Source organism: Podarcis raffonei, chromosome 4 (assembly GCF_027172205.1).
Source record: "Podarcis raffonei isolate rPodRaf1 chromosome 4, rPodRaf1.pri, whole genome shotgun sequence".
In the NCBI taxonomy this organism is placed as follows: domain Eukaryota; kingdom Metazoa; phylum Chordata; class Lepidosauria; order Squamata; family Lacertidae; genus Podarcis; species Podarcis raffonei.
In genome coordinates this window covers 9,749,553-9,771,334 of record NC_070605.1, presented here as the reverse complement: position 1 = coordinate 9,771,334, position 21,782 = coordinate 9,749,553, and the positions used below count along the sequence as shown (strand labels likewise).

The following is a 21,782-nucleotide window of genomic DNA, read 5'->3' as shown; positions in this document are numbered from 1 at the left end:
CAGAGTTTGGAGAGCTCTGAATTAGGAGCCGCCACGCCTGCTTGTTCCTGTCCCCAACCCCAGCTACCTCTTTGTCCTTCCCCACCACTACCCCTTTTCCAAGTACATTTTTTTATTAATTTTTTCAAACATTTTCACAAGGATCTTCATATCATTACATTGTTTGATAAATGGACTTCCCATCCCCGCAGTGTTTTTACTCAAACCTTCCTCACTGCATTATAATATATCTCTTACAAAAGTGTTTCTCTGTTACCGTTATTCTATTGTTTTTCTTCCGCCGCTTTCATCTCGAATCCTGCCCGCGATTTCATTTGACTATAGCGGTATGGTTTTTTAAATCGTCCGCAAAAGGTCTCCATCCTTCTATTAATAAGTTCCCCATTTTGATCTCTCGGTTTTGCTGTCAGCTTTGCCATTTCTGCACAGCCCATTGCTTTCAAAAGCCACACTCCTCCTTCGTTGCAACCTGCTCCCCTTTCCATTTCTGTGCATATAATATTCTGGCTGCTGCTGTCACATACAGAACCCTCTCTCCTTTACACCTTGCCCAACCCCTGATCTGATCGAGCAACCCTCTCTGATGTTCTTCTCTAGCATGGCATTATGACAGAGATGGAGGAGGAGATGATGGAGGAGGAAAGGGCATCTCCTGTGCAGGTTAAAACTAAGTAGGCAGGTGGAAGCAGACTGAGGTTCATAGGGCTGTGTCTTGTGATCCAAATGGACCGGCATCCCCCGAGTGAGGGCAGGTTTTGTTTACTTAAATCCTATGCTTGATACTACACTTGATCTTAGCCAAAAGGCTGAGAAGTGATAAGATCGTGTAGTATCAAGTGTAGGATTTAAGCAAACGAAAGCTGCCCTCACTCAGGGGATGCCGGTCCATTCGGACCACTGAGACACACGCAGTTATTCCCCCCACAGAAGGTGACGGTGCTTCACACAGCAGTTTGCTAAACCTCCGTGTTAAGGGCCTCCACCCTCCCTTAAACCTTGCTGCAGTGCTTTAAACGGGCTTACTATGCTACAGGATGCTGAACGAAATGAATTGTTGTTGTTGTTGTTTACACCCCACCCATCTGGCTGGGTTTCCCCAGCCACTCTGGGCAGCTCCCAACAGAATATTATTGATAATAATAATAATAAAGCGATAAAACATCAAACATTAAAAACTTCCCTAAAGAGGGCTGTCTTAAGATGTCTTCTAAAAGTCAGATAGTTGTTTATTTCCTTGACATCTGATGAAGGTAGCCAAGCCATCGAGCCAATAAGCAGCGAGAGAGTCCTGTCTAGTCCAGCATGTGGTCTAAACCACTGAGCTTCTTGGGCAGGAATCAGCAGACTTTTTCAGCAGAGGGCCGGTCTACTGTCCCTCAGAGCTTGTGGTGGACCGGACTAAATTTTTTGGGTGGGGAAATGAACAAATTGCTTTTCCCAGTAGTGATGTATGGAAGTGAGAGCTGGACCATAAAGAAGGCTGATCGCCGAAGAATTGATGCTTTTGAATTATGGTGCTGGAGGAGACTCTTGAGAGTCCCATGGATTGCAAGAAGATCAAACCTCTCCATTCTTCAGGAAATCAGCCCTGAGTGCTCACTGGAAGGACAGATCGTGAAACTACAGTACTTTGGCCACCTCATGAGAAGAGAAGACTCCCTGGAAAAGACCCTGATGTTGGGAAAGATGGAGGGCACAAGGAGAAGGGGACGACAGAGGACGAGGTGGTTGGACAGTGTTCTCAAAGCTACCAGCATGAGTTTGACCAAACTGCAGGAGGCAGTGGAAGACAGGAGGGCCTGGCGTGCTCTGGTCCAGGGGGTCACAAAGAGTCGGACACGACTAAACGACTAAACAACAACGATGAATAAATTCCTATGCCCCACAAATAACCCAGAGATACATTTTAAATAAAAGGCCACATTCTACTATGTAAAAACACGCTGATTACTGGACCGTCCACAGGCCAGATTTAGAAGGCGATTGGGCCAGATCTGGCCCCCGGGCCTTAATTTGCCTACCCATGCTCTTGGGCTTGCCGATCCGAAGGCCACCCAACAGCCTTAGGGACTCCTTAGGGTTGACTCCTTAGCCTTGTCTTCTCATCAGATATCCCTTGATGCAGCAGGTATATTTAGAAGCAGAGTGAGACACGGGTGGCGCTGTGGGTTAAACCACAGAGCCTAGGACTTGCCGATCAGAAGGCCGGTGGTTTGAACCCCTGCGACGGGGTGAGCTCCCATTGCTCGGTTCCTGTTCCTGACAACCTAGCAGTTTGAAAGCACGCCAAAGTGCAAGTAGATAAATAGGTACCGCTCCAGCAGGAAGGTAAACAGCGTTTCCGTGCACTGCTCTGGTTTGCCAGAAGCGGCTTAGTCATGCTGGCCACATGACCCGGAAGCTGTACGCCGGCTCCCTCGGCCAGTAAAGCAAGATGAGCGCCACAACCCCAGAGTCGGCCACGACTGGACCTAATGGTCAGGGGTCCCTTTACCCTTTGCCTTTAAACATCCCTAAACATGTTGCAAGAGTTGCCATGTCTTCCATCCATTAATAAAAGGAGGGGCATAGATTTTCCTTCCAGTGGATCAATATCAGTGGTATTAGATAAGCCTGTGTAGAATTATGGTGTGGTGTGATGTGTGTGTGCGTGTGTGTGTATTTATACACTTTTATTTATTTTTCCGTTTGTTTTTCACTTTCTTTTGTTTGAAATGTTTTCAATTAAAAAAAAATGTTATTAGAAAGATTTTGCATCTGAATCCTCTAGGTTTTGCCCTGGCGAAGTGCTCATATTTTCTCGAACGTAAAGTCCACTGGGCTCTGTGGGACTTGCTTCAGAGGAGGCATACCGCAGAACAGGAGGGATGCCTCCATTTAGGAGACAATGTAAATCTTCCGGCTCCACATTGCTCCATCCTCCCCGCCAGTCTGTTCAGAGAGTTGTTTGTGGCCCTAACAATCGTCTGAGGCATCTGCAAGGCTTCTATGTTCCCTTAATACAGAAGCAACAAGTACCAACAGACCTTTTGTTTGTCAGTCCAACAGAAGAGCCTCTTGTATCCGCAGACGGCAGGAGGGTAAAAAAGACTCGCGCAAGACGCCTCTCCCGGCAAATGGGGCTTTGTCCGGCTGAAACTCCATCTCTATCAAGGAATAGGAGGAGAAAGTAAGGCAGTGCTGTGACCCGTGGCTGCTGAAGGGTGATGTCAGAGGCTCAGGAGCAGAAGCGCAGGGGAGAGAGCAAATAGAGAGCGGAGGAGAGGAATCAGAAGGGAGCGTAGGGGAATATGACAGTGACCCGAGAGATTCCATGAGCTTCTCCAGCGAATCAGAAGATTCCCAGAAGGGGGCGCCTTTGGTAAGGGCAAGGGGGGTCCCAGGGGGGACGCTCCAGAAACAAGGGACCAGCGGGGACTCCCAAGGGAGCAGCGGAGGATCAGGACCAGTTCCCCCACCAGAGCACAGTGGGGGGGAAGGGTCACATGAGTCAGGACCAGCCTCTCCTCCAGCGGGGAGAGAAGATGAGTCAGGGATAACCACGCCCCCATCAGAAGGTGGGGAAACGGAGGGAAGGCCGGGTCCAGCTAGCCTCCCCGAAGGAGGGAGCAGTGACACAAGTGTAACGGTCAGAAGGAAAGTGGGAGGCTGCGCGCGCGCGCCAAGTTCAAATGTGGAGGAGCGCGGGACAGCAGAAAACCCGGATTGGGAGCCAGGTCCAAAGGCCCGAAGGAGGGAGGGAGAAGAGTCAGGGGACTCAGCGTCAGAGGAGTCTAGGAGGGCTGAGACTCCGACTAGCAGGCGGACCCAGAGAAGGAAGGAACAGAGGAAGAGGTGGAGTAAGGCTAGAATCTTAAACTGGTGTCAGGGGGGAGGAGATTCAGATGGAGCTTCGACGGTCTAAGGTATAGACGTAGCGTTGCGCGCTGCGCGTCTGGAAGTGAAACTGAACTTCAATAAAGATTTTTATACTAGAGAAAGAAGCAGCGTTGGTCTTGTGTGAGCTGGGACCTTGGGCAGCGCTGACAGGTGTCTTCCCCCATGTGTGCAGGGTTGCCAACTTCTCAGCTGGCCCTTGCACCTCTGCAGAATGCTGCGGCACGATTGCTGACAGGTGTGAGGCATTGTCTGCATACAACACCTGTGCTCAGAGACCTGCACGGGTTGCCGATTTTCTACCATGCCAAGTTCAAGGTGTTACCACCAGTTTGCTGTGGGTGGCGCTGTGGTCTAAACCACTGAGCTTCTTGGGCTTGCTGATCAGAAGGTCGGTGGTTCGAATCCGCACAATGGAGTGAGCTCCCATTGCTCTGTCCCAGCTCCTGCCAACCTAGCAGTTTGAAAGCACGCCAGTGCGAGTAGATAAATAGGTACCACTGCGGCGGAAAAGTAAACAGTGTTTCTGTGCATTTTGGTTTCTGTCACAGTGTCCTGTTGTGCCAGAAGTGGTTTAGTCCTGCTGACCACACAACCCGGAAAGCTGTCTGTGGACAAACGCGGGCTCCCTCGGCCTCAAAGCGAGATGAGAGCCACAGTGGCTATATGCTGACTTCAGGATCAGCCATAGCTTGCTTCTAAATACAGTGGTACCTTGGTTCTGAAACGCCTTGGTACTCAAATGACTTGGAACCCAAACACTGCAAACCCAGAAGGAAGTGTTCCGGTTTGCAAACTCTTTTCGGAAGCCAAACGTGCTCCGTTCTGAGTGCCACGCTTCCGTTTTGAGTGTTGCGCTGAGGTCTGTCTGTTTCTGCTATTTATTTTGCATTTTTGTTTTCGTGGCTTTTTTGTTTTGTTTTTGTGACTCTGTGGAACCCAGTTCAGCTACTGGTAGATTGAGTGATTGTGTGACTGCAGTACATTCTTTATTGGTTTCATTTTATGGATCAATGGTCTCGTTAGATAGTAAAAATCATGTCAAATTGCCGTTTTAGGGGTTGTTTTTAAAACTCTGGAACAGATTACAGTGGTACCTCAGGTTACATACGCTTCAGGTTACATACGCTTCAGGTTACATACGCTTCAGTTAATAGACTCCGCTAACCCAGAAATAGTGCTTCAGGTTAAGAACTTTGCTTCAGGATGAGAACAGAAATCGTGCTCCGGTGGCGCGGCAGCAGCAGGAGGCCCCATTAGCTAAAGTGGTGCTTCAGGTTAGGAACAGTTTCAGGTTAAGAACGGACCTCCAGAACGAATTAAGTACGTAACCAGAGGTACCACTGTAATCCATTTTGCATTACTTTCTATTGGAAAGCGCGCCTTGGTTTTGGAATGCTTTGGTTTTGGAACAGACTTCTAGAACAGACTAAGTTTGAGAACCAAGGGACCACTGTACCCCTTGCCTGGGAGCAACAGTGGGCAGGGCTCTTGTCTGCATCTGCTGCTGCTTGGACAGCAGCCTTCCTGCAGACATCAATGGGTGGAAGGGCCGTAGCTCAGTGGAAGAGCATCCGCCCTGGAAGCAGAAGGTCTCAGGTTTGATCCCCGGCATCCCTAAGGTGAGCTAGGAGAGACCTCCTGTCAGAAACCATGGAGAGCTGCTGCCGGTAGCTGCCAATGTGCTAGATGGAGCAAGGGTCTGACTCTGTATAATGCAGTTTCTAGGTGGGAGCGGTAAAGGTAAAGGACCCCTGGACAGTGAAGTCAAGTCAAAGGCAACTATGGGGTTCCAGCGCTCTTCTCGCTTTCAGGCCGAGGGATCCGGCGTTTGTCCGCAGACATTTTTCCGGATCATGTGGCCAGCATGACTAAACCGCTTCTGGCGCAACAGAAACCCGTGGCGGAAATCTGAGTGCACAGAGATGCTGTTTACCTTCCTGCTGCAGTGATACCTATTTATCTACTTGCACTGGCATGTAGTTTAGACCACAGCACCACCCGCGCTTAGGGAAGTTTTTAATGTTTGATGTTTTATCGTGTTTTTAATATTCTGTTGGGGACCGCCCAGAGTGGCTGGGGAAACCCAGCCAGATGGGCGGGGAATAAGTCATCATCATCATCATTATCATCAATGGATTTATTTATTGGACCTGCACCAGAACCAGGGGCAACCCCCAGACCAGCTAGGGAGACAGCTTGCTGTAGTTTTTAGCACTTGCGCAGGTGGCGAAAGCAGCCTGGTGACTTACTGTAACAATTGCATGATGAGTTCTGGCACCTATTTTCCCGGGGGGGGGGAGCCCTGGGGGTGCAGCGCAACAGCAGGAGGGGGGGGCAAGAGGCAGCACCCTCCTATTTCACCTCTGCTCCCTGCCTTGCACACACACACACACACACACACACACACACACACACCCTCGCTGCTGCAAGGGCAAGGCCACATGATATAAGGGCAGCTCTTATCTGCTTGGTGGCGCACGCAGCTCACACACTCATGTGCCGTTTAGCCACCTAATGCCTTTGCCACCTTTGATGGTCAAAGGCTGATGGCACCCGATCTGGAGCTAAGTCCCTGCTGCCGGGCTTCCTGATAAGATTACGCCTTATCGCAAAGTCTGAAGGTTTGCCGATCCATTGGGTGCCATTCTGCAATGTTCCCTTGGCGCCACGCCCATCACCGGGGCAGGGGAGGTTTTATTTTCCAGCCGAAGGGCCGCATCCTATTGCAGGGAGCATTGTGGGGGCCGCATGCAAGTGGCAGTCAGGGCCAGAGGCAAAATTAGGAGCATCCCCCCATCCAAGAACGCAGAGGCATTGTTCAAGGGCACATTTCAGCTAGGCAAAAACACCCAAGGAGAGTTCAGAGGAGGGCTTTGGAGGAGGGTGGTGTTGGGTGTGGCCTAAGGAAAGGCCTAAGGGCCGCAGAGACAGGCCTCAAGGGCCGCATTTAGATCCCAGGGGTGTGATTCCCCACCCCTGAGCTAAAGAAACATGGGATCATAAGACAATGCAAAGAATCGACCCAGGTTGTCTCACCATTTGAACCCAGCACAAACTTAATTATTTACACACACATGGTTGCTTGGCATCCAAACCACTGAGCCTCTTGGGCTGGCTGATCAGAAGGTCGGCGGTTCAAATCCCCACGACGGGGTGAGCTCCCGTTGCTCGGTCCCTGCTCCTGCCAACCTAGCAGTTTGAAAGCACGCCAGTGTAAGCAGATAAATAGGTACCACCGTGGCGGGAAGGATTTTGGCCAGATACCATATGCCTTGTGACTAGGAGTCTGCCTGCCACCCTACAGCTGAGGGGCAGTCAGCGGGCGGACCATTTTGACAGCGGGAAGCCTGCACACGCAAAACCAACAGTGTCTCTCACAGACGTTGGGTACCACACAGCATGTTGTCACACACACCCTTGGAGGTGACACCCGGGGCAGACCACACCCACCACACCCACCTTGCTCCGCCACTGCTGACATAGCACACATGGGCTCTAGGAATTGAGCACACATTTTGTCTCTCTCTCGGGATCTGAGTAGGGGGCTGAGATTTGAAGAATGGCAATTTTCGCGGTCTCTGAGTGATAACGCACAGGCAGGTTCAACTAGGGACTTGAGTCAGAAAACAGAGTCTCTCTCTCTCTCCCTGGTAAATAGGGAGAGCCGGAACATATGGCATGCGTGTGTGGCTTCCTTTAATCTGAAAAGCAGCGAAAGTTGTGCTGCCTGTGGCTGGTGGAAGTTGTAGGCTGTGTACAAACCCTGCGTTTAAAGCCCGTTTTGCACATCTGCAAAGAATCTCAGCAACTGAATTTTGTTAAGGGGGCTGGGAATTGTAGTTAAACGACAGTTCCCAGGATTCTTTGGGGGGGGCCATATGATTTATACGTGTGTGGTTTTTAAAGCTTTGATTAAAGTGGTCAATCAAACAATACAAATCAATTCAATAAAAATAGTAGCAGCAGAGCTGCCTACTTGGAAAAGACTCAGTATTGGGTGGCTTAAGACTATGAGACCTTCAGGTATAGGGCGGTATGGAAATTAAATTTAATAATAATAATAATAATAATAATAATAATAATAATAATAGGAAAGTATTTCATTGTGAAAAGGGAATCCTTGGTGTTTGTATTTGTTGTACATAAGATAAAATCCCTTGCCAACAAAGGTCCGTATAGTTAAAGCTATGGTTTTCCCAGCAGTGATGTATGGAAGTGAGAGCTGGACCATAAAGAAGACTGATCGCTGAAGAATTATGCTTTTGAATTCTGGTGCTGGAGGAGACTCTTGAGAGTCCCATGGACTGCAAGAAGATCAAACCGATCCATTCTGAAGGAAATCAGCCCTGAGTGCTCACTGGAAGGACAGATCGTGAAGCTGAGGCTCCAAGACTTTGGCCACCTCATGAGAAGAGAAGACTCCCTGGAAAAGACCCTGATGTTGGGAAAGATGGAGGGCACAAGGAGAAGGGGACGACAGAGGACGAGATGGTGGGACAGTGTTCTCGAAGCTACCAGCATGAGTCTGACCAAACTGCGGGAGGCAATGGAAGACAGGAGTGCCTGGCGTGCTCTGGTCCAGGGGGTCACGAAGAGTCGGACACGACTAAACGACTAAACAACAACAACAACAACAACAAAGTTAAAATCCCACCAAACAGCACCAAATTTTTCAGGGCCCTCCGAGCCTTTGGCAACACATAATTTATGAGGTTTTTTTCCAGCTACATGTCAACTCAATGTATTTTTATACCAAAGCAAAACAATCAAGTCTTGTCAGGTTTTCCGTTTGGGAGCAGTTGAGGTTGTGGCAGCCGCCAGCATCAGTGTCAAGAGCTCCTGAGAGCTGAAACCTTTGCCTTGACCATCCCATAGACTTAGCAGGCAAATTTGCAGTGTCACTGGAGTATTGTGGTCATTTCCTGACCAAACCATTGTCCAGAATATGCATTTATCTATTATTAAAACACACACATTCAAAAGTTACAACACAGCTTTGCCCACTGCCATAATATCACAGAATGATCACTCCATTCCTCAATCACTGTCATGTTGGAACTCAACTAACAATCTGATTTACTAGAAGGAAACTTCTAATATACCAATAGAGGCTGGGGTTAATAAAATCTAGAGCGTTTCTCTATCAGAACACCTCACATACCTTTCTTCTTCTTCTTCTTCTTCTGCTGCTGCTGCTGCAGCGGCGGCGGCGGCGATCACTGATAGCCAAGTAAGATTGCCTTCCATAAACACGGTTTTAACAGTGAGTCCATAAGTGACTGCGGAGGCCAATTCTGGATCCACACGTCCTTCCACAGTGGGGACATTGGTTTCCGGGCGGAAGTTGATCATGGTGAGGGTTTGCCAAGCCTGCCTTCCTCTTGGCACGTTTCTCCCTTGAGTCCTGAGTTCGAGTGTCTTCAAAGCCCATGACACCTTTGGTAAAGGCTGTTCCCCAGTTGGAGCGCTAGCAGACCAGTGTTCCCCAGTTGTCAGTGTTTATACCACATTTTTTTAGATTTGCCTTATGACAGTCTTTAAACCTCTTTTGTTGACCACCAGCATTATGAGAAATTGGGAACCGCATAGAGGTAGAAGGACGTCATCAAATAAACCAGGGAATAAAACCGGAGATTAGGTACAGATAAGAAAGTGAGAGTTGCAGGTAGAAAAAGATACGGTCAAGGTAAAAGGCTCTCTTACTGGAATTATGTGTTTAGAATATCATCAATGATGGTTTGTATTTCTTGGGTAGCTGTGTTGTTGACAATATTTTTCATTTGTACTTTTGTTTGTCTTTCCTTTCCTTTTCCTTTTCCTTTTTCTTTTTGTGTAGATCTTCTTTTATATAATAGAATAACGTGTTTCATTATGTGCAACATTTAATAAAGTTTAATAACAATTTTTTAAAAAAAATAAAATCAAAAATAAATAAATAAAAACTCAGTCAATCAATCCACTCATAATCCCTTAACACAGACAGCGCAAAGAGAAGAGTGTGGCTGCTTTAAATCTTTGGGGAATGATGGTAAAAGATCTGGTGATCTGCCTTCCTTCTCCACTAGACTAACAAGGGCTTAAAACAGAAAGGAAACAGCTACTCTCTCTTTCTAATGACTGCTGTGTCTCAGCAGGGGAGAAGCGGCCTAGTTGAGTGAAATTGATGATGTGTTCTCAGAATAAGGGGCTTCCCAGCTGTCAGTATTTTGCATCAGCGAATCAGCTTTTGGTTCGCTTTTGGTTCGCTTGCTTAAAATGGGTTAAAGGGCTCAAATGTCCTAGTAAGGCAAATTCCATTAAAAAATAAAATAAAATAAAATAAATATAGGACTTCTGGTTTGGAAAGCGATGAGGAAAGGCATTGGACAGTGTAGGATGAACGAATGATTACCGTACTTTTCTGTTATAAGACTATTCCCCCCCTTTAAAAATCATCCTAAAAAGTGGGGGTCGTCTTATACACGGGGAGTGCAAATGGTGGACGTTTGATCGGTTGCTGCCACGGCTGTCAGTGGCTATTGTGCGTGTTGAACACAGTGAAACTTTGAGACTTTGTGATCTGAAAAATAAATATGAGGTATGTACTTTTGTAGCCCAATAAAATATTTAAGAAAAAGAAAGGAAAAAACTTTTTTTAAAAAACCAATGTTAATCACCACCCCAAACACCCACAAACCTTGAACATTTAATCCATATATGCAATTTCAACCCATTGGTTATTTCTTCTGTATCTTTTCATATTCTGCAATTTGGGGAAGGATCATAGCTCAGGGGTGGGGTGTTTGCCTTGCAAGCAAAAGTTCCTGTGATCAGACACAGTATAGGGCAGCCTCCTATGTCCTTAATATCATTCTTAAGATGCCATTATAAATGTGGCTGCTCTTAATGGCGAAGCTGCTGCCTATTTCAGCCATCACTTAGGAGCAACTGGCTCATAACTCCTGGCTCCCTATTGCATTTCCCCCAGACAGATCTCTCCAATTTCTGGTTGGTTCTCCATAATAATAATAATAATAATAATAATAATAATAAATTTTATTTATATCCCGCCCTCCCCAGCCGAAGCCGGGCTCAGGGCGGCTAACAACAATAAAACAATACAAAAGTACAACACAAACAACACTCTAAAACCATTCATTATAAAATTAATTAAATTCAAGCCACTGGCCACCATTGGGCCAGAGCTCCGCGAAGATTGCCGAGGGAGGGAGTCAGGCTGTGCCCTGGCCAAAGGCCTGGCGGAACAGCTCTGTCTTGCAGGCCCTGCGGAAAGATGTCAAGTCCCGCAGGGCCCTAGTCTCTTGTGACAGAGTGTTCCACCAGGTCGGAGCCACGGCCGAAAAAGCCCTGGCTCTAGTTGAGGCCAGCCTAACTTCTCTGTGGCCTGGGACCTTCAAGATGTTTTTATTTGAGGACCATAAGTTTCTCTGTGGGGCATACCAGGAGAGGCGGTCCCGTAGGTACGAGGGTCCTAGGCTGTATAGGGCTTTAAAGGTTAAAACCAGCTGGTGTAGGACTTGGGATTTGAGGGAGCATGTACTACTCTAGGTCAGTTCTGTGTCCAGGGCAGCTGTTTACCAGCTCCATCTGGTATGCAGGCTGAGACCCACCCTGCCCGCGGACTAATGGTCAGGGGTCCCTTTACCTTTACTAATATTTTGTTGTAGGCCACCCAGAGTGGCTGGGGAAGCCCAGCCAGATGGGCAGGGTATAAATAATAAATAATAAATTATTATTATTATTATTATTATTATTATTATTATTAAGGCAGCAATAAGTAGTTAAGGCAGTGCTGGATCCTTGATATCTTTCCTTCCTTCCCCTGTTGTGGGAAAAGCCTGCAAAGGTTTAAAATCCCACGTCCAGGAATAGAATTCCGCCCTCCCTCCACAAACACACAGCTCTAGAGACTTTGGGATTCTATTTATTTTAAATGCCCCCTGGCACTCCCATAGCCTATGATCCGCCTTTCAGATTTCTAAATGGGCACGCCATGGTAGATTAAAGAGGGGGATTAATTCATTATTCGCCGCTCCTTCGCTCCCTCTGGACTTTCCCTCGCTCTTTCTTTTGAGATCTTTTTAAAGGGTGGGTTGCCTGGGGATCTGTTCAAAGATTTTTAGTACTGAAAATTCCTGCCTGGGAAAGAGAATGGCAGGCATTCTGGGGCGCTGTCCAGCACCTTTGCAAGAGAGAGAGAGAGAGAGAGAGAGAGAGAGAGAGAGAGAGAGAGAGAGAGATGCTTGTGTGTTTGTGTGCTTGTGTGTTTTCAGTGGCCTCCAAAAATGAGAAACTGTGTGCTTCCAAGAGACATTTTGGCAAGTGCGTGTGAAGTCTGAGAGTGCAGAAATGGGGCTGGGGAACATAATAAGAACCCTCCTGGCAATAACTCTCCTGGCCCAAAGATGGAAATCACAAGACATGCCAGCCATCCAGGAGCGGCAGGTGAAGTTGATAGAATACACAGAACTTGCCAAATTGTCAGGGAGGATCCGGGACCAGGAAGATCAAAGATACCAAAATAATTGGAGTAAATTTATTGAATATTTAAAGAAGAATTGTAAAGAGGTTAGGACACTAGCAGGATTGACATACGGTAATACCTCCAATGTATAACAGCATTACTGTGAGAATGATGTGTGTGATAGAAAGGGGTTAAATATACCAATTGTAGGGAGGGAGGGGAGTCAAAGGGAATGTATGGTATTATTATGGTTTGTTGGAAAAGAATATGTAAGGAAAACAATAAAAATTCATTTTAAAAAAAGTGCAGAAATGGGAACAAACACTGGATGGAAAGCGTAATGCTGGTGGTCAACAAAAGAGGTTTAATGGCTCTCTCAAGGCAATTCTTTTTTAAAAAGTAGTATAAACACCGACAATTAGGAAACACTGGCCTGCAAGCGCTCCGGTTAGAGAACAGCCTTTACCAAAGGTGTCATGGGCTTTGAAGACACTCGAACTCAGGATGCAAGGGAGAAACGTGCTAAGAGGAAGGCACACTTGGCAAATGCACACTGTGATCAACTCCCGCCTGGAAACCAATGTCTCCAATGTGGAAAGACGTGTGGATCCAGAATTGGCCTCCACTGTCACTTACGGACTCACTGTTAAACCTGTGTTTATGGAAGACAATCTTACTCGGCTACAAGTGATCGCCAAAGAGAGAAAGAGAAAAGATTCTGAATGTAGTCTGCAGGTTCAATCCCCAGCACGCCCCTTCAATAATAATAATGGTAATAATAATAGTAATAGCAATAATTTTATTATTTATACCCCGCCCATCTGACAGGGTTGCCTGATCTGGGCAGCTTCCAACATATATAAAAACATAATCAAACATGGAAAACCCTGAGTCTCATTGCGCTCAGGTCCCTCATGCGGGTTTCCCGTTGAAGCATCTGCGGAGGCCATTGAGAAGGAATAGGACGAGGAGGGCCAGGGGCCTGATCCACCAGGAGCCTCTTTCTAGGCTCCTAACGCTGAAGAGTTTTCTTGGCAGGGATACTGGAGTGGCTTGCCGGTTCCTGCTCCAGGCTCAACATCAAAAAAACGAAGATCATGGCCACTGGGCCCATCACCTCCTGGCAAACAGAAGGGGAAGAAATGGAGGCAGTGAGAGATTTTACTTTCTTGGGCTCTATGATCACTGCAGATGGTGACAGCAGCCACGAAATTAAAAGGTGCCTGCTTCTTGGGAGAAAAGCAATGACAAACCTAGACAGCATCTTAAAAAGCAGAGACATCACCTTGCCGACAAAGGTCCTTATAGTTAAAGCTATGGTTTTCCCAGTAGTGATGTATGGAAGTGAGAGCTGGGCCATAAAGAAGGCTGATCGCCGAAGAATGGATGCTTTTGAATTATGGTGCTGGAGGAGACTCTTGAGAGTCCCATGGACTGCAAGAAGATCAAACCTCTCCATTCTGAAGGAAATCAGCCCTGAGTGCTGACTGGAAGGACAGATCCTGAAGCTGAGGCTCCAAGACTTTGGCCACCTCATGAGAAGAGAAGACTCCCTGGAAAAGACCCTGATGTTGGGAAAGATGGAGGGCACAAGGAGAAGGGGACGACAGAGGACGAGATGGTGGGACAGTGTTCTCAAAGCTACCAGCATGAGTTTGACCAAACTGTGGGAGGCAGTGGAAGACAGGAGTGCCTGGCGTGCTCTGGTCCAGGGGGTCACGAAGAGTCGGACACGACTAAACAACAGCAACAACGCTGAAGAACCCAAGGGCCAGCCTTGCTCCGGACCATTGCCTGGCGCAGCGCTTTGGAGACGTGGAGCGCTTTTTACGCATCGTGCCAAGCGCCTTTCTTCCTTGGGAAGAACGCACGCCCGCCCCCCACCCTTGGGGAAAGCCTCCCTCTCCTGTCCGGGCCGGGAAGGGTTAAGGGCTGCTTCCTCCCTCCTCCTCCTCCTCCTCCCCCACCTCCCCCTCCCTCCCCGGCGTGCAGTGCGTGCTGACGGAGGCAGGTGATCCGACCGCATCGCCTCCCTCCAGCATCCTTCTCCGCCGGGCGCGCGACTGGGTGCGGTCCGCTCTCCTCTCTGCCGCAGCCGCAACCAGCGGGGCCGTCCTTGCGCCGCTGCCGTCGGATGGCGATGGCCGGAGCCCGGAGGCGCGCGGCTCTTTCTGAAGCCTGACTCGGTGTCTGCAAGCAGTTGAGCCGGAGAGAGAAAGACAGGCAGACAGACAGAGCGAAAGAAAAGAGGTGGGGCTGCAAGGCCGGATCTCTCCCCCCGCCATCCATCACCCAACCGTCCCCTCTCTCAGCCATGAGGCTCCGAAGGACCCCCCTTTCTCCTCTTCCTCGGGTGGGCGATGCCCTTTGAAAGCAAGCGGGTCTCCAACCTCCCTCTTGGGGCTTGCCGGCACCCTCTGCTTTGGATATTGGCAAATCGGATATAGGACAATTTCCTCCCCATCCCTGATCTTTCTCTTGGGATCTCCGGACTCTTCAACCCCGTCAAAGGGAGAGGCTCCGAATTTGTTTGGCCCTCTTTTCTGAAGGACTCCAGATTTTTATTATTCTTAATTGCTGGGTGTTGGTTTGTCTTACTTAAGGTTCTGCCTCTGATCAAGCTTGGGTGCTTTTGCCAGCCGCACGTTGATTTTTTTGTGCAAAATCACGCCTGCAACGTAAGGGAGAGAGAGAGAGAGTTGGGTCGCCACTGTACTGGTGGCTCCCATTGTCTCTCTGTGTGTGTATCTGTCTATATCTGGGGAGGGGGAGGGAGGTGAGCAGGTGTTCCCCAAACGTGGAGGGAGGAGTGGAACTGGACCAGGCTGCCAAGATGGCCTGGCCTTGCATCAGCCGGGCCTGCTGCATCGCTCGCTTCTGGAACCAGCTGGACAAAGCCGACATCGCCGTGCCTTTGGTTTTCACCAAATACTCGGAAGCCACCGAGATCCCGGGGACCCATGTTGTGGTGCAGCAGCAGCAGCACCTGCCACGCCCATCCTCGGCCATCGAGACCCAGCCCTCTGCCCTTGGCGGGGGTGACCTGGATGCGGTTGCCAGGGCGACCTCTGCAGCTGTGGACCACGCGGCCCCGGGAGGCCATCACAAGCCCGGGCAGCAGCCGAAAGACCCGTCGGCCGACTCGGTGATGCGCCAGGACTACAAGGCTTGGAAGGTGCAGAGACCTGAGCCCAGCTGCAAGCCGAAGAGCGAGTACCAGCCGTCGGACACGCCCTTCGAGAAGGAGAGCCAGTACCAGAAGGATTTCCGTGCTTGGCCCATCCCCAAGAGAGGCGACCATCCCTGGATCCCCAAACCTATGCCCATTCCTGCGGTGGATCTGGACAAAGGCTCCAAGGAGCGGCCCGGGAGCCTGGAGAGGAGAAGGAAGACCCACGTGGCTCCAGAGAAGGAGGAGAGAGGGAAGGAAGAGGAGGCCAACCCCACCAGGCCTGAAGAAGGGAGGGTCAAGAAGACCAAGAAGAAGGTTCTTGTATCTGAGGGCGACCCGATACAGCAGCAACAGCAGGTGGCGGCCGGGTACTCCACGTCGCTTGACACCAGCAAAGGACGGGCAGCCGTGGATGCTCTCAACCGGCAGATCAAGGAGGAAGTCACAGCCCGGGTGAGCACCTCCTCCTACAGGTAAGAAGCTCCAGCAGGTTGACCCGTACATGGTAGGACTTCCTGCTTGGTCCAGTCGCGCGGTTGGAGGTGGGCCTGACTGCCGAGCGGAGAGAGGGGGCTGGCCGAATTCGTGGGAGATGCTTGGATCTTTGTCGCCAGGAATAATAATAATAATAATAATAATAATAATAATAATAATTTATTTGTACCCCACCCATCTGGCTGGGTTTCCCCAGCCACCCTGGGCGGCTTCCAACAAGGATTAAAATTACAGTGGTACCTCAGGTTACATACGCTTCAGGTTACAGACTCTGCTAACCCAGAAATAGTGCTTCAGGTTAAGAACTTTGCTTCAGGATGAGAACAGAAATCGTGCTCCGGCAGCGCGGCGACAGCAGGAGGCCCCATTAGCTAAAGTGGTGCTTCAGGTTAAGAACAGTTTCAGGTTAAGAACGGACCTCCGGAACGAATTAAGTACTTAACCTGCGGTACCACTGTACATCAAAATGTCACACATTAAAAACTTCCCTGAGCAGGGCTGCCTTCAGATGTCTTCTAAATGTATTCTAAACGTCAGGTAGTTGTTTATCTCTTTGACATCTGGTGGGAGGGTGTTCCACAGGGTGGGCGCCACCACCGAGAAGGCCCTCTGCCTGGTTCCTTGTAGCTTTGCTTCTCGCAGGGAGGGAACCGCCAGAAGGCCCTCGGAGCTGGACCTCAGCGTCCGGGCAGAACGATGGGGGTGGAGATGCTCCTTCAGGTCTACTGGGCACAAACCACAAGGCAGTTCTCCTCCATAAGCCACATTGACATGAGGAAAATCAGAAGCTGCCTTATATACCACTGCTCCATCTAACTCCCTATTGCCTACACTGATCAGCCAGCAGCCCTGCAGGGTTTCAGGCAAGGGAGAATCTCCCAACCCTACCTGGAGGCCCCAAGAATTGAAACTGGGCCCTTCAGCAAGCAAAGCAGATGTTCTGCACCCCAGCTGCTGCCATCGCCAAAGGAGGTCGTTGGTAGGACCCGTGCTGTACATGCAGAATCTTTCAGGTTCCATCCCTGACATTTCCCATTGAGAAGATGCTTGACTACGGGGCTAGGAATGTTCTCCTGGGTACCCGAAGAGCCTCTGCCATTCAGAGTAGACAATATGAAGGCAGGTGGGTCAGTGGTCAGCATATACATGCTTGTATGAATGGTTCTCTCCTTTTACAGTTTGCATTCAGATTAGTGAAAACCACGCAGGAGAAGTCCCTAGGGGATTGTTTCCCAGATCAATAACTGCGGGGGAACATTATATACTGTATTTTTCGCTCTATAAGACGCACTAGACCACAAGAGGCACCTAGTTTTTGGAGGAGGAAAACAAGAAAAAAAATATTCTGAATCTCAGAAGCCAGAACAGCAAGAGGGATCGCTGCGCAGTGAAAGCAGCGATCCCTCTTGCTGTTCTGGCTTCTGGGATAGCCGCACAGCCTGCATTCGCTCCATAAGACGCACACACCTTTCCCCTTACTTTTTAGGAGGGAAAAAGTGAGTCTTATAGAGCAAAAAATACAGTAAATATATTTCGCCCCGGGTAATCAAAATGTTTTTGGCCAATTTTGCATGCTGTGGGAGATAAACTTCTTTCCTTTTTTCTTCCTCTAACTTCAAATGCAACAGATTTCATGGTTTTAGAAATAACAAGTGTTGAATCTAGTTGTGCCTCCAGAGCTGACGGTGAAATTCTGTAAGAGGCTCTGAAATTTTGCCGTCCTTGAATTTTCACATGGACAGTACAAAATTTCACACCCAGAACTGAATTTTTGCAGCCAGAACCAAAACTTTGACATTTGCTAAGAGAATTCTGTTGGGTGTTCCTAATTCTGCCATCTATAAATCCCCCAAATTATATGAGGGTACATATATGAACTTGCAGAATTTTATATTTCAAGTTTATTCTGTGCCTTTTAAAACTTCTTATTGCTGTCATCCGTTCAGTTCCTTTCACAGGATTCATATATATTTTAAATCATCATAACCTCCAGGTGGTTTACATGAAATAGAAAACATACTTTAAAATGACTGATAAGCTCAGATGTTAAAAACAAAATGAAACCAGCAGATTTTTTTAAAATACAAAAATATAAACTACACATGAAAATACAGGGTGAATTGACATATCTGGGTAGGCATGCTCAACAAAAAAAATGGTATTAGCAGGTCCTGAAAGACACACTGGCCTAATATCACTGGGCAGGGAGTTCCACAGTATATGCTGTAATACAGAAGGCTTGATGCCTTGCAAGGCCAGAAAGAAGATTATGTAGCCTTTGTGAAACTACATGTGGTTGGAGAGAGAAAGGGCTGGCAGGCTCAGAAGAACTGAGGCTCAGAAGGCTTTAGGATTATATCTTTAGCCAAGGGTAGCAGGGTAGCTCTCTGAATGTTGTTCTATTACAGTTCCCATCATTCTTGACCATTGGGCCAAGGCTGATGGGAGTTGTAGTCCCTCCTCTTCTGGAGGCTGCCCCTGTCTTAAGACACTTGACTAAGACGGCAGCCGCACCACATGCTTACCTGGGAGCAACTTGCCTTGAACCGAAGGGTGGTTCCTGGGGAGGAGACCTGTGTACGGTTGCAAATCAGCAATCAACAGCTGGCTGTTTTCGGTTATGACCATAGCTGTCAACCTTCCCTTTTTTTGCGGGAAATTCCTTTATTCCAGTGCCGTTTCCCGCTGCTTCCTGCTGCTATCCTGGATTGTTAGATATCCCTTAGACTGTCCCCGGACAGGTGAGGCTGCTGATCCCTTATTTTCGAGGCTGCTGATCCCTTATTTTCAAATCTGAAAGTTGACAGCTATGGTTGTGACCCACCCGTGTCTTAATCTGTGAATGCTAGTGGAATAGTAAGACTCGGGCGTGGCATCCTCAGTTCCTGGGGGCTGAGTAGGGAATGAATGGGTTGCAAACAGCAGATCAAGGAAATTTATTTCTTGTGTTATACAGGCAGCTTCCCATTAACAGAGGAGTTATATTGCAAGGCATCGTGCATTTAAATGAAATTATGTGTGTGTCTATCTATATCAATATCTAATCTCTCTATCGATCTATACGTTGTTTTTTTATTAAAGGATTGCTCACAAGGGTACATGCAACACCTCTGTTTTTAGTAATAATAATAATAATAATAATAATAATAATAATAATAAATTTGTTATTTATACCCCACCCATCTGGCTGGGTTTCCCCAGCTGCTCTGGGCGGCTTCCAGCAAAATATTAAAATACAACAATTCATCAAATATTAAAAGCTTCTCTAAACAGGGCTGCCTTCAGAGTCTTCTAAAAGTCAGACAGTTTACAGTGGACGCTCTGGTTGCGAACGTGATCCGTGCGGGATGCAGGGTCACAACCTGCAGCATTCACAACCTGCAGCAGTGCATCTGCGCACGCGTGGGTTGCAATTCAGCGCTTCTGCTCATGCGCAAAGCGCAATTTAGCGCTTCTGCACATGCATGGCCGCCGCAACCCAGAAGTAACCTATTCCAGTACTTCCGGTTTTCGGTGGTCCGTAACCCGAAAAAACGCAACCTGAAGCGGCTGTAACCCGAGGTATGACTGTATTTCCTTGACATCTGATAGGAGGGCATTCCACAGGGCAGGCGCCACCACCGAGAAGGCCCTCTGCCTGGTTCTCTGTATGCACAGAGTCCTTTCTTCTGTTACATTCGCTGTGTGTCACTGCTTTCATGGACATTGTGAGATTGGGGGGCAGTGTTAGATACTTGGGGGGGGGGTTGGACTCTGTGCCAAATGGCTCCTTAAACTAAGATTACAGTCACCAAAACAGTCTGGTTGCCATTTGGGGGGCAAGACAGCTCTAAAGCCTCATTTTTCAAACCATGAACTGACTGTGATCAGGACCGGATTTAGGTTTGATGAGGCCCTCAGCTCCTGAAGGTAATGGGGCCCGTTATATTTCCAGCTGTCTGTTGTCAACAACAAATTGTAGCTGTTTTTTGGTGTTGAATATAGGCTATATAGTAATTTATGGACCTCATAGGTATCTCAAGCCATTTGCACATGTTGTCATGCAGCCAGTCCATGCAGAATGTGGGCACCCTATATATAGAAAGGAGCAAACCAGTGATGTTTTAGGGAGCAGGCTAGCAGGCAGGGCCCATGACTTACTTCATAGGAGCCTACACAACACAAAACACTGTTGCTGCCTGTGGGTTTTATTTTATTTGTTTTTTTATCTTATATTTTGGAAATGTACACCCAGTGGTTTTTTGGGGGGGCCCCAAGAGAGTGAGGCCCTAAACTATAGCTTGTTTAGCTTATACGCAAATCCGGCACCGACTGTGATTGATTCTCAGATGAACATGCCCCCAAAATTTGTTCGTAATACCAAAAAAAGGGGTTGTAATCCAAAAAATGTTTGCAAACCGGGACATGCATTTCAGGGTTTGACGTGTTTATAATCCAAAACGTATGCAAACCAGACTGTTTGTAAACCAACGTACCACTGTACTATTAGAAACATATAGAGGCAGATAATTGTGAAATGATTGTGAGGTTTCGTAAGTTAACTGTTTATCGTATTTTTCGCACCATAGGACGCACCAGACAATAGGACGCACCTTGTTTTAGAGGGGGGAAAACAAGAAAAAAAAATTCTCCCCCTCTCTGCCCAGCGCCTCTAAAACAAGGTGCCGTTTAAGGTGCGTTCAGTCGCATTCAGGCGGCTACCTGGGAAGCCTGGACAGGAGTGGGTGCGCAGCGACCCCTCTCACTCTCCAGGCTTCAGGTTCCTTTCGACTTGCTCCTTGGGGCTGGCGGGGGGAAGCCCACCACCAGCCCCCAAGAGCAGGTTGGGGAGAAGCGGAAAGGCGCGCAGCGGAGAGGGCTCCAGCTGGGAGAGGGTCGCGGGGGGCTTCTTTAGCCCCGCGCGCGCTCTCCCGGTTGGAGAGGTGACGCGCGGCTATAGAGGCTCCTGCCATAGCCGCGCGTCACCTCTCCAGCCGGGAGAGGGTCGCGGGGGGCTTCTTTAGCCCCGCGCGCGCTCTCCCGGTTGGAGAGGTGACGCGCGGCTATAGAGGCTCCTGCCATAGCCGCGCGTCACCTCTCCAGCCGGGAGAGGGTCGCAGAGGGCTTCTTTAGCCCCGCGTGCGCTCTCCCGGTTGGAGAGGTGACGCGCGGCTATAGAGGCTCCTGGTATACCCGCGCGTCACCTCTCTAGCTGGGAGAGGGTCGCGGGGCTATGGCTTCTTTGCTCCATAGGACGCACACATGAAAAACTTAAAACTTCTGTAACTCACTCTTCTTCAAAAACAAGCATCTGTGATAATATCTTGTCGTTTAAAAAACTGCCCCAAATAATCTTACAGAAACCTTTGGAAGAGCATGACATTGTGAATGGATTAATGGAAAAATTTAAACGTTGCATATAAAGCCTCATGCTACATAATTAAAAACAAAGCCATATTTCCTGGTGAATAGCCTTTGGACTATAATGTAACTTAAATAGAAGAGACTATCTTTAGAAATATTTTTTCCCCAAAAGCATTTTATTTTTCTAAAAAAACTGATTTAAATTTTTAAAAATCCAATTTAAATTTTTTAAAAATAAATCCGATTTTTATTATTTATTTTTTAAAAAATATATCTGATTTTTATTATTTGTTTTTTTAAAAAATAATTGATTGATTGATTGATTTTTTAAAAAAAATAATTGATTTTTATCCACCCTGGCCAGTTTCCAGGCATACCTGCTGCTTGCCAAGAGGGGGGAGATGCAAAGCAAGGGATGGTCGTGGCTGT

The 21,782-nt window shown here is 48.1% G+C and overlaps 1 protein-coding gene and 1 pseudogene across 1 annotated transcript in view; one reads left to right on the top strand and one right to left on the bottom strand.

The window, feature by feature from the left end:
- Window positions 1-747: 747 nt before the first annotated feature.
- Window positions 748-818, bottom strand: LOC128413257 (uncharacterized; annotated as a pseudogene).
- Window positions 819-14,333: 13,515 nt separating this feature from the next.
- Window positions 14,334-21,782, top strand: part of MAP6 (microtubule associated protein 6) — a 65,703-nt gene continuing 58,254 nt past the window's right edge. Inside the window, exon 1 of the mRNA XM_053385415.1 lies at window positions 14,334-15,988. Within this exon, the coding sequence (XP_053241390.1) occupies window positions 15,177-15,988 (812 nt within the window). The 5' untranslated portion in view covers window positions 14,334-15,176. The remainder of the gene's footprint in view (window positions 15,989-21,782) is intronic.